This window comes from Sander lucioperca, chromosome 2, assembly GCF_008315115.2.
Source record: "Sander lucioperca isolate FBNREF2018 chromosome 2, SLUC_FBN_1.2, whole genome shotgun sequence".
NCBI classification, from domain to species: Eukaryota; Metazoa; Chordata; class Actinopteri; order Perciformes; family Percidae; genus Sander; species Sander lucioperca.
In genome coordinates, this window is record NC_050174.1 from 3554950 (window position 1) to 3567436 (window position 12487).

At 40.5% G+C, this 12487-nt stretch overlaps 1 protein-coding gene across 2 annotated transcripts in view; it reads right to left on the minus strand.

The window, feature by feature from the left end:
* col27a1b (collagen, type XXVII, alpha 1b) overlaps positions 1-6607 on the minus strand; it is a 74508-nt gene extending 67901 nt beyond the window's left edge. For both annotated transcript variants that reach the window (XM_036008863.1, XM_031305804.2), the window contains exons 1-2: positions 6035-6607; positions 4130-4194 (exon numbers count right to left, since the gene is read on the minus strand). In XM_036008863.1, coding sequence (XP_035864756.1) covers positions 4130-4194; positions 6035-6087 — 118 coding nt within the window. In that variant the 5' untranslated portion in view covers positions 6088-6607. The remainder of the gene's footprint in view (positions 1-4129; positions 4195-6034) is intronic.
* Between the last annotated feature and the right edge of the window lie 5880 nt (positions 6608-12487).

Consider the following 12487-nt stretch of genomic DNA (forward strand, 5'->3'; position numbering starts at 1 on the left):
AACCACTAAAATATCAACACCAAGGTTATGTTAAATCAAGGATATTACTTTTCAAAGCATGCTCCCAAAATTCATATCTGTTTTTGGTACAAACATCAAAACAGACTGGAAATGTTTCTATTATCATACTATTGTTAGGGACCGGTGCAAGTTCAGGAAAAGTTTCAAATATTTCAAACAAAAGCTTTTTGTTTAGTTTAAGGTTGAAAAATAAAGAAGAATTGATCATGCCCAGCCAATCAGCGTATCCTGATTACAGTACATTAATCCTCGCAGTACATGCAATGTCAAAAATCAAGGCTTACAAATAGATCTCAAATATCCGTCCTCTTCCAGACTAATACAAAGCAAATGTGGGCAAGGCTGAAATAAACCGCTAAATGATTCATTACAGCTCAGCGGATGAGAAACAAGTATAGACACTAGACATGTTAGGGAGGGAAACCCTGCTCAGTGTGTGCAGGCAGTGGGAGGTCAGCTCGATTGAAAAACCCACACATGGAAAAGAAACATCAAACAGAAACTGAAAAAGACGAAGATTTTCTCCAGCTGAATTTCCCATATAGCACTCATTTGAATTGTTAATATTGTATGAGGAAAGCAAAATTGTTCTTTCATAGTGTGATTTGTGATCTACTCTCAGGGCTTACCCTGCATATCTAAATCTTAGCTAGCAGGCAGGCAGCCTAAGGCCTTTTGTGACCTCCTGATGAGCTAGGGAAAAAAACTGCTTATGTCATATCCTGAAGACAAAGCAACGCTAGAGAAGGAAACAACTTTTCTCAGAAAGCAGGGACGTGCACAGACTTACGCATCTACATTCCAGCAGCTTTAACTTTTATACCTAATTTGTTTATTCAGGAAAAGCACTGGCACTAAGTAACACAACTGGTTTTTAAAGGAGACTCAGGATGCTCATTTTCAGGTTTATACTTTTATTTTTGGGCTAGAACATTTCTACATGCTTTAATGTTCAAAAATGACATGTCTGTCTGAATATACCTGTATTCACCCTCTGTCTGGAACGCTCCATTGCCGTTTTAGCGCCTGTCTCTTTAAGCCCCACGCCCAAAAAGCCCAGCCTGCACTGATTGGATTACGAGGAAAATATGGCGCACCTTTGCAGGGAGGTATTTCTCAAGCCGTGGGTGAAGATACTCAGATGGAGGGGCAGTATATTCTAATGAGAATGCAAGTGAAATCGGAAGGGGAGCCAAATCTGAATGGCTTGTTGAATCTCATGTTTTCTGATCTAGGCAGCCCATTGTCTTATTTCAAAGTTTGTGGTTAGAAACTCTAGATGCCCAAATGACCAAGAACTCTGCATCCAAAGATGTTTTTGGGTTACACTGTGTTTCTCAAGAAACAGGGAGTGAATTGCTGGCCTCTGACTCAGCACATTAATGCATCCACCAGCCAGAGCCAGATACTGTATTACACAAATTCTGAAAGTCAGTCAAAATTTTTCTCACTTATACTTTCCCCATGTCACATTAAAATGGGATTTGAGTGACCAATGTGACACAATCACAATTCCTTACATCAGTGAGTGTATCCGTGTGGTTATTATCTTTTTACATATGAGTTATTTACTATCACCAAATGGATGCCTAGATGGCATTAAGGTGGAGTGAGAGGGTGCCAACCAGTAACCCCAGGGTTGCTGGTTTGATTCCTAGCACTGACATGTGAGCCATCATCTGGAAGCAGGCTGGTATTACATCTTCAGTGACATACTGAGCCCTCAAATCTGCTCCAAGGGTGCTGCACTGTGGCTGACCTTGATGAACCTTCTGAGGAAATGAGTAGGCAGCTTATGCATGTGTAGCTATAGTAACTGTGCAAAGAGACTACATTTAAAGACCTGTGCATACAATTAAGTTTCCTTCTGGTGTCTGAGGTCAAAATGTAGACGCAGCGACCCATGTGGTAGAAATGACTGCAGTACACCAACACTGGAGTATGGACAGCACCACTCAGACAAAAAGAATTGATAGCTTGTGATTGCAGTCACTTTCCATGTGCATGACTTTTACTAGGGGTGGGAAAAATAATCGATTCTTAGATGCATCGCGATTCTCTCTAGAACGATTCGATTATATTATTATCGATTCTGATTTTTATTTAAAAGTTACTGTCTCCAGACAAGTACAAATCAGAAAACAGAGTGACTGAAAGAGGATAAGATAATGGACAACAACTTAAGAGTTTAGGCAGTAAAAAACACAAAAATGGCCAAAAGGAAAAGAAATGTTTTGTATATACACATGATCTAATAAGACATACATAAAATAATTAGGCAAAACACATATAGGCTGTTCATCTACTTTATCACATTACATCTGACCACCTCATGTTTCATGTTCTAAGAAGCCAATTCTCCACCTTTAAACATGACTGAGCCGCTGACATGGAAGATTACTGTGAGAGACGGTGACTTTCACAAGCATGGAATGACTACAGAACAAAAACCTCAGTAGACAAAACATTTCATTAAAACTTGTGTGTGACAAATACTGTATATGTCAAAATCTAAGCTTTGTCTAGCTGCTTTGTCTAGGAAGTGATTAACAAACTCTGAGTAGCAAACTCAGATTTATATTTGATATGCGTGATTTTTTTAAATCACGCATTGGAAATGTACATCAAAACATTGTTGCATCGAGATGCATCGATAATCAGTTTAGAATCAAATCGTTGGCCTCTGAATCGGAATCAAATCAAATCGTGAGGTGCCAATCGATTCCCACCCCTAACTTTTACTACTTCTTATGAAACGAGTAGACAACATAGATGCAAATGATACAGAACAGTGTGCAGGTTTTTATTTTTTATTTTTTCTCCAGTGGACCCTGCTTTATTAAGGGACATATTTAATTAGAATCTGAGAGATTGCAAATTAACACATTCTTATATATAAAACGGGTGTCTCTAAACACTCAGCAGTCATCATTGGAGGAAAATATCAACTGATGAAGGCAGAATTACAGAGAATTTGCCAGAAATAGTTATCATTGAGCGCAGTAGCTTCAAGAAACTGGGAAGAGCTCAGATTGAATAATATCAGGCAGATTTTTGATTGACAGCAAAATCAGACAAAAGCATGCTTATGAGGGCTCTTAAATGATGTAACAGAAAGCTGACGGCATCAGACTTCAAGACGTAGCTGAATGTGTGTCAACATGAGAAAGAGTACACTTCAATTTAGCAGAGAATACTTTGGGAATCAGGGGAGACGGGTCATGTAACACCTTGGAAACCTTTATTATACCTTTATTATAATATATATAAGTGAGGGGTAAGAGGCTTGTTTGGGCTAAGAGACTTTCATTGGGCCATTTCCAATTAAATCTAACAAAATACATGTCCAAAACATTTCAGAAATTGCACATTATATAAAAAGTCTACATGTTTTCATTGTGTGGTATGTACAGAGAATGCCCTACTTTCAGCTAGTTTTTAATGTTTCTACTGAGAGTATGGGATGTAGTGAGAGCAGAGCGTGATGTGTCTTATGCTCATGTTGCACAGAAAACAATTCCATGAATGGGAACCAATATTCTGAGGGGCGTCTGCCGTTTTAAACTAATCCAGTTCAAGTGTTCAGTACACAACATCCACTTTACAGGACAAGGGCGGCAAAGAGCTCTAACAAAGACTTACAATATTTTCTAGGGAAGAGTAAACATAATGAATCAGAGTTTTTGGCCTTGATAGATGAAACAGTGATGCTGACAGAGGTACAGCTTACCAAGCTGTTAATGGAAAATGTAGATGCTGATCACATTGGTCATAGATAATCTCTGGATAAACATCAGCACAACAAGGGGCCCGTGTTGGGGTAATTACTAACAGTGGTTATATTCACTTTCTTTATCCATTTTGTGTCCTATAGCTATTCAACTTCATATAATGAGAATATTACCTAGTTTATCTGAACAGTCTCACTGAAGTGTAGTGCACAAGGCATACCTGAAAGTGTCACTAACCTCCAATGAATCAATTTTAATTTCCTCTTCTCTACACTAGCTGTGATGCACATTTGTAACACTACCGGCTGCAACGCAATATGTTTGTGTTAAAAAGAAAACACAAAACATTCACCCATCCTTGTCCTAAAGTTGCTTACCTTGTGCTTGTGCTAACTTTAGAGAGCAGGTGCAACAGAGTATAGTCCAAAGAATCAGAACTCTCCTAAAGAGAAAGACAAAAAGGTTAGAAATGACAAATTACTATAGTTAAGGTACAGATAAACTGTAATGTCAGGGTCTACGTCAATGGCAGGAGTTACCTAGCATGCATGTCTTTATGGTGGAAGGAAACCAAAGAAACCTGTGCAAACATGGAGAGAACATGCAAACTCAAGACAGAAAGGCCCTGCCCGGACCAGGGATTGAACCCATTACTTAGCAGTGCCTACTTGCTGTAAGGCAGCTCAGCTATTTTAATCAACTAATAGTTTCAGCTCCTAACTAATCCCTGATTCGCAATACTGAATCAGAAGTTGCCAAACTTAGAACAAGTCTAAGTTAGAACATCAAAAGATAAAATTATTTCATTTGCCATTAACTCCTGTACTTGCACCTTCCACAGTGATATGATCTGCTGCAGAAGAGCAGCAGCAGCAGCAGCATCTCTGCTTTGTTCAAAGAGTCCAACATCTGTTTTAGGACAACAAGCTTTGTCTTATCTTGCTGCCTGAGCAGATAAGATACTGCTCAGCATGGCTAGGTGAGTGCTCCCACGGGACCACCTCTGACAAACCTACAAAACACTGCATCACCTTAAAACCTACGATTCCAAGTGAAAGATATTGACTAATGTAACATAATTCATATAGCAACGCTTCATTATATCTCTAACACATGAACCTTTCAATAACTGAGGAAAACTGTCTTGATTATAGCTTGTATTATGCACTTTTTGACTGCATATTTTGAAATAGATCTAAAAAACAAATGTGCAGATTTTTCTCAACCCATATAAGACCGTGTAATCCTTCAACTAGAATGGGATCAACTGTGTCTGCATCATCTCGTCAGCCAATAAGCAGATTCTTTTACACCATTGATTTTTCTGCAACATTTCTTTCTCAAGACAGGCGATAACAGTGTTGACTGCTCACACAGAGATGGCATGCCTCTAAAGGTGTTAAATTAGCTCATTATCACCAGGACAATGTTTTTACACTCTTGGAGCTAAGGATTTGGTTGTATACTGTACGTAAAACTGGATGGAACAGGTCATGTTTGAAGTGAACTGGGCTCAGTGACAAGTGCCATAATGAACGCACTTACAGGACATCTATTATAATGGTGGTTTTCCAGAGAGCCACAGGAAACCACTGGTCAACCACTGACACACTGACTGCTAGGTTGGAACTTTTAAAAGTTTTCCTCCCTCCTCTTTACATCCCATTCAAAAACAAAAAAGGGGGGGGGTTCAGTTTGTGACCCATATGGCCAGCAGTGGTTATATGATGCAACATTTTGACTTTTATTTCCCCTCCCATTGGGACAGCTGGCCAACCAGCTGAGTGAGATGCACAGCTGGGAGGAGAGAAAAGGGGGAGGAGAGAACTGTCTCCTCCTCTCATACATCTCTCTCAAATCAGTCCCAGATCGTTTGGCAGCTCATTCTGGTACAAGCTGCAAAGCTACAACTTCAAGAACAGTACAGCAGGCTGCCTAAACTTGCTCCCACTGAACTGTCAGAAGAGCAGAGAAAAATAGTTTCCATATAAGCTATCCTGCAACCTATTACCACCTGTTCAAGTTTATAACTGCTTAATAGCCTACTTTCAAATATGAATATTACATTTGTGTTATTTCTCAGGATATATTAAAAAGTTCTGCAACAGACTACTTTTGTAAAATATCACGACTTATATCAATGCTGCTAGCAACTTAACACGACTAGCATTAGTTTTGACGCAGGTGATGTTCACGAGCACATGAATGACTAATGAGAACCCATTGAAAAAAAAACAGGAAAAAAGGCTATTTAAGTAAGACTTTAAAATGTATTGACTTACCCCCCGACTCCAGTGCTTTTGTGTTTGGAGTACGGGGCATTGTCCGGCTCCATTGCGGTTACTTCATTCTTTCTTGGGAGTTTTTACAGTCCAGACGAGCCAGATAAAGTTTTTCCATTCCAGGTGTTCCTTGAGGGTTCGCGCGAGGAGTTAACGTGCAAGGAAGCAAAAACAAAAACAACAAATCAAACACTGCGGGATTAGCCAGCAGTGAAAAGGCTGCTTTCTGTCATTGTCTTGTCTCTTCTTGTCCCAGTAGTCTCCTGCTTCTAGAAGATGACACCAGACTTTAAAAGACGCTCCGGAGAGCTCCACCTGTGCGCTCCCTATGTTTGTTAGTTCCTTCTTCCTTTCGCGCGTTTTGTAAATACAATGAACGTCGTCAAGTCGAGTCTAGTGCAGCTTTTCCGGGGAACCGTTGCAGGACAAGATGACGACCGCCGTTGTGTGTGTATGTGTTTGTCCACTTTTCAAAATGAAAGTTTATTGTGGACTGAGGAAAATCTTGAGAACCGGGAAAGGGGGAACACCTCCCTCTGTCGCCCTCAGCTGACATCGAGAGAAAACAGATTTGTAGCAGAGACGGTGCAGCTTCAGCTACTTCCAGCTGAAGGTGTGTCTTGGGGAAGCAGGAACCCTCCTGGATTGAACATGTGTGTTGTTGGTCAGTTAACTGGCAAACATGCTGTAGTTTATCACGTGTGGTAATAAATGAATGAATGTGCATGAATTGCCACTGCGATACATCAACCAATGTGTCCCTGAACAAGACACTTAACCCATAGTTGCTCCAGCGACATGCAACCATAGACAGTATATAAGAATGGACCAACAGATCCCGTTGCTCTGGACGGAGACCAGTGAAGGCCTTTAGAAGCACTTTTCCGGTGAGCGCTGAGCGTTACTGCGCAGCCTCCAACTGAGAGAAACGACGTAAATGTGACGTGAGCAACGTGTCTGAAAGTTGGAAGTCTTCTGGTAGCTGTGCCAAGAGAAATCTCAATCATTCCCAATCTTGCAGAGACGGAGAGTGTAGGTATATGTAAGGAGATAACATGGACACAGGCTAATTATTGCTAACTAAAATGCTAGTTAACATTAGTAATTAAACTTAAACAGCTAATGTAAGTCCAAACTGCCTGCGTGCTTCTCCTGTACTATACGGTAATTCCTCTACTATGCGACACTAAGTCGCGTGGTTATGACACAATCGTTAGCCTATTTTTACAAAAACGTCTGCTACGGAGCCATAACGTGAGGTACAAGGTAATGGAGCCTTTTATACATTGTCGTGTTTCTTTAGAAATAAACAATGGACAAATAAAGTCTTTAAACGCTTCAGATGTAAAGTTATTCGCTGTCAAAGTGACGCCAAAATGAATGGCAGTCAATGGAATGCTAACGGGGGGTGATCGCTTTGTAGCATCAAAATGGCGCCATAGGAGATTCGAGCTCTGAAGCGAAGCTTACCCCCTTGACGGAGACCAGTGAAGGCCGTTAGAAGCACTTTTCCGGTGAGCGCTGAGCGTTACTGCGCAGCCTCCAACTGAGAGAGACGACGTAAATGTGCCGTGAGCAACGTGTCTGAAAGTTGTAAGTCTTCTGGTAGCTGTGCCAAGAGAAATCTCAATCATTCCCAATCTTGCAGAGACGGAGAGCATAGGTCTATGTAAGGAGATAACATGGACACAGGCTAATTATTGCTAACTAAAATGCTAGTTAACATTAGTAATTACACTTAAACAGCTAATGTGAGACGAAACTGCTTGCGCGCTTCTCCTGTACTATACGGTAATTCCTCTACTATGCGACAGTAAGTCGCGTGGTTATGACACAATCGTTAGCCTATTTTTATAAAAATGTCTGCTACGGAGCCATAACGTGAGGTACAAGGTAATGGAGCCTTTTATACATTGTTGTGTTTCTTTAGAAATAAACAATGGACAAATAAAGTCTTTAAACGTTTCAGATGTAAAGTTATTCGCTGTCAAAGTGGCGCCAAAATGAATGGCAGTCAATGGAATCCTAACGGGGGGTGATCGCTTTGTAACATTAAAATGGCGCCATAAGAGGTTCGCGGTCCGCGGAGAAGCTTACCCCCTTGCATGCAACCTCTAACATATGTAGCAATTGTAAGTCGCTTTGGATAAAAGCGTCAGCTAAATGACATGTAATTTAATGTAATGTAATGAGCCGTCTAGACTTCCTCCCACTGTGCAAAAGTAAAGCCCAAGTATCCCGGATATGGCGCTGCCATCAAAAGAATTTTAAAAACCGACATGTTGTAGCTTTAAGGGGAGTTAGGAAGTCACTCTATATCCTTTGCGTTCCACTTCCATAATTGCTCCGGTGCTGGAGGAAATTCCGCCGGATGTATGTATTTTCGGTTTCCTTCTGCTTTCTTTTTGTTGGAATTTTAAATTTGGTGGATTTATGAGGACAATTGTTGACTGCTCCTCAGATCTCTGCATGGTAAATTGAGACAACTAGCTAGACTATCTGTCCAATCTGAGTTTTCTCTTGCACGATTATTTTGCAGCGGCTCTGTGCGGAGTTTAGCACCGCCCCTGATGATTCTGATTGGTTTAAAGAAATGCCATTAAACCGGAGCACGTTTTCCTCCCATCGCCGAATGCTGTGTGGAGTAGCCAGACCCTCCTTCAACGCGCTTTGGAGGAGGGTCTGGCAAAGTGATACTAGGAAGTCATTGCTCTAGGCTAAGTAAAAATATACCTTAATATCCAGAATAATTTTTCTTTCTTGTATAATCACTATAGCTGAAGCCCAATCACAATAAAGAACCTTCATGTAATCACCTCACCCATAAACTTTTCTGTTCTATCTCTTTCTGAAACGCATTTCATTTCTTGTGAGAGGGGTGTATGCTTTTACAGTATAATCTGTTTGACAGATAAAAAGTGACAGTTTAAACACCCCTCCTGCTTGTATTAAAGTTAACCAAACTACTGTATAATATGATGAATATAGTTCAGCTTCAACAAATGACCAATTCCCTTCAGTGAAAAGTTAAACAAATGGACCAGCTTTGTGTGACAGCCTTCCTTCACCCCCTGCTTCACCAACATATACTTCCGTTCTCACCCGAGTAGCAGAGATCTGGGTTGCAGGGTTGCACTGGTTCCTGTGTGTGTGTGTGTGTGTGTGTGTGTGTGTGTGTGTGTGTGAGAGTGCGCACGCGCTGTCGTGTGCTGTGAAATTCCTCTACCAAAGAAAGTCCTCATTGACCCGCCTTCAGCAAACACGCTATGACAGTGTCCAGGGGAGACCCAACAGAGCACTGATTCAGCTGCCTGCAACTGGATCCCTCCTCCTCACACAGAGCCCCCTCATAGTTCGTCCTCTCAGGGCCAGGAAGGAAGGGAGCTCACCACCTTGAAAGAGCACTTCCCATGTACCTGTCTGAGCTATGTCGGATGTGAGCTTTTGTTACCAGTTTTAGTTCACAGACAAGAAGGGCAATGTCCTCACAGCCTGTGGAAGAGCACAGAGCGAAATCTCCAATCTGGGGTGTAAAGTTTCATGGGGTTTGTAATGATTATTGCAGCAGCCTGTGGAAGCGGTTCTCGAACTGTGTCCCAGTGTTCTTGAAGGCACACCAGAGAAGGCCGGCTAAAAAGATGAATGGTTAGACATTTTAGACATTTCAAATGAGCTTATTAACTCTCTTGCCAGGAGTTAAATGAAAAGATTGATACCGTTCTCATATCTGTACAGTAAATATGAAGCTACAGCCAGCAGCTGGTTAGCTTAGCTTAGCATAAACACTGGAATCAGCTGGCTCTGTCCAAAGGGAACAAAATATGCCTTCCAGCACCTAAAGCTCACTAATTAACACATTTATTAAATTCGTACAAAAGCTGAAGTGTGATAAAAAAAAAAATTTAAAAACCGACATGTTGTAGCTTTAAGAGGAGTTAGGAAGTCACTAGTCTATATCCTTCGCGTTCCACTTCCATAATTGCTCCAGTGCTGGAGGAAATTCCACCGGATGCATGTATTTTCCGTTTCCTTCTGCTTTCCTTTTGTTGGAATTTTAAATTTGGTGGATTTATGAGGACAATTGTTGACTGCTTCTCAGATCTCTGCATGGTAAATTGAGACAACTAGGTAGACTATCTGTCCAATCTGAGTTTTCTCTCGCACAACTATTTTGCAGCGGCTCTGTGCAGAGTTTAGCACCGCCCATGATGATTCTGATTGGTTTAAAGAAATGCCATTAAACCAGAGCACATTTTCCTCCCATCGCCAAATGCTGTGTGGAGTAGCCAGACCCTCCTTCAATGTGGTTTGGAGGAGGGTCTGGCAAAGCGATACTAGGAAGTCACTGCTCTAGGCTAAGTAAAAATATACCTCCCTGTAAAACTTCAACTTTTTTGGCACTTTTCATTGGCAGTGTGGTGCTGGGAGGCACTGGTGCGAGTATTTACCCCAACAGGTCAGTGTATATGGGATAGACTCAAAATGAATGCTCATGTTCATGATAACTAAACTAGAGCAAGGTATCGCTTAGTGATGTGCTTTTAATAGTGGACAACAATGGAGCTCAATGGCACAGCAGAATAAGTTATATCAGGCTTTGGCTACAGAGACAATTTTACATGGCATTATTTTGATAATAAGAAAAATATAGAATATCACCAACTCATACTTTAATGCACAATGATTGAAGTAAGGGGTAATAAAAAGGCGGGGGGGAGGCTTTCAGCATCCATACTTTTCCGTGTAACGTAGGCTGTGGAAACGTATATAATTGTTGTATAAAGTCTTCCCAGATATGATTTCTTGGGACAAACAGGAGTATCACATAATATGCCGGTGGTATTTGACATTAAAAACGTTTGAGAGCCCTTTTTTTGTTGGCCTATGGGACGCTGAGCCTGAGGGCAAGAGCGCCGTAATTCCATGACTGATTTCCTACCTCACAGCAGTTCAGCAAGAGTCTTCTTCCTAATCTGAGCAAAGACTTCTCTCCACTCTCTATTGAGGTCAAAAGTCTGTTCCATGGAAACCGTGAATGAGCTCTGGTGGAAATAGAATTAAACCGAGTAGATATTGTTTTTTAAAGAGATCCGGAGGAAAGTGTTTTAATGAGTTGATTTTCTGCCACTCATCACATATGACTGCCATGCTGGACCCCGTCTATAACCATTGACAGGTGCGGATAGGCGTTGTTACTGTTTTGACTCCAGACCAGCGGTGGGTAATAGAAGTCAGCTGGCCTATATACTCCGACATTACGATGGATATTAGAAGTTCAGTGTCTACAGGAAATTGGAGGATTTTCCTGCAGACACATTGTCAATGTAACTAGTGTCCCTATACCAAATGCATATGAATCATCTTTATAGAGCAGTCACATCATTTATGAGCCACATTTGGTTGTCCACAGTCCAAGTATCGTGGTGATTTATTCCATTGTCTGTGGCTGTTATTTCTGAGATTAGTAAAAACAATAAAAGACCTGAGGGGATTGTGATCATTTTAGGTTACCCCTCTCTCTTTTCTATTTTTATAACAGGCATCAATGTTTATGTGCTTTGAAAATAGCACATGTATCCTTTCATGTCATTCTCTAGTGATGGGAACTCTTGTCTGATAAACACAGAGTCTTTTGTTTTACTCCCATGTCGTAGGGAATTGGGGCCAGCTGAATGTAGCAACCTCTGTCCAGGCACAGCTGGCTCCAATAAAAGAGCATGCCCCGGTGCTGTGTTTACCCATTCCGTACATTACAACAGGATATTTAGGTAAATGTTCTGTTCATTCTTGTTAGCTATAGTCCAAAGTAGGAAGATTGTATCTCTCTGTTTTTAATATGCTGCCACCTCAGGATGGAACTTCTGATTAGGGGATTGTTTTGAATATGTTTAATGGTTATTGGACCATTACTGTTCTCAAATGGACAAACTATGAACTCAAATGAAAAAAAAAAAATAAGAGCTGAAATAATAGTTGATTAAATATCAATGGGAACCATTTAAATAGTTAAGTTGTAATTGTTTAAGTATTTTTCCACCAACAAATGACAAAGATTCACTGGTTTTTATTTTCAAATGTGCTGCTTTTCTTTGTTTTATCTCGTCTAAAAGTAAATATATTTGGGATTTGGACTTCAATATTTGAATTACAAGTTTAATATTAACAGTACAAGTTTAATATTAAATATTATTGCAGTCTGTGAAATAGTGAGGGTAATTTGTCACTATTTCCTGATGTTTAGAGACCAAACAATGAATCAGTTATTTGAGAAAACAATTGGAAGACTAATTGATAATCAAGATAATCATGAATTGCTGTCCAAAAATAAATACAATATAGACTGAATGTTTTATATACTGTAAAAAGAAATGTTTAAAGCTGTTTTAGAGTTTTGGTTAAGTCTCACCACTCGCACATTTACTGTCACTACAACAGGCAACTCATTTTAGTGAA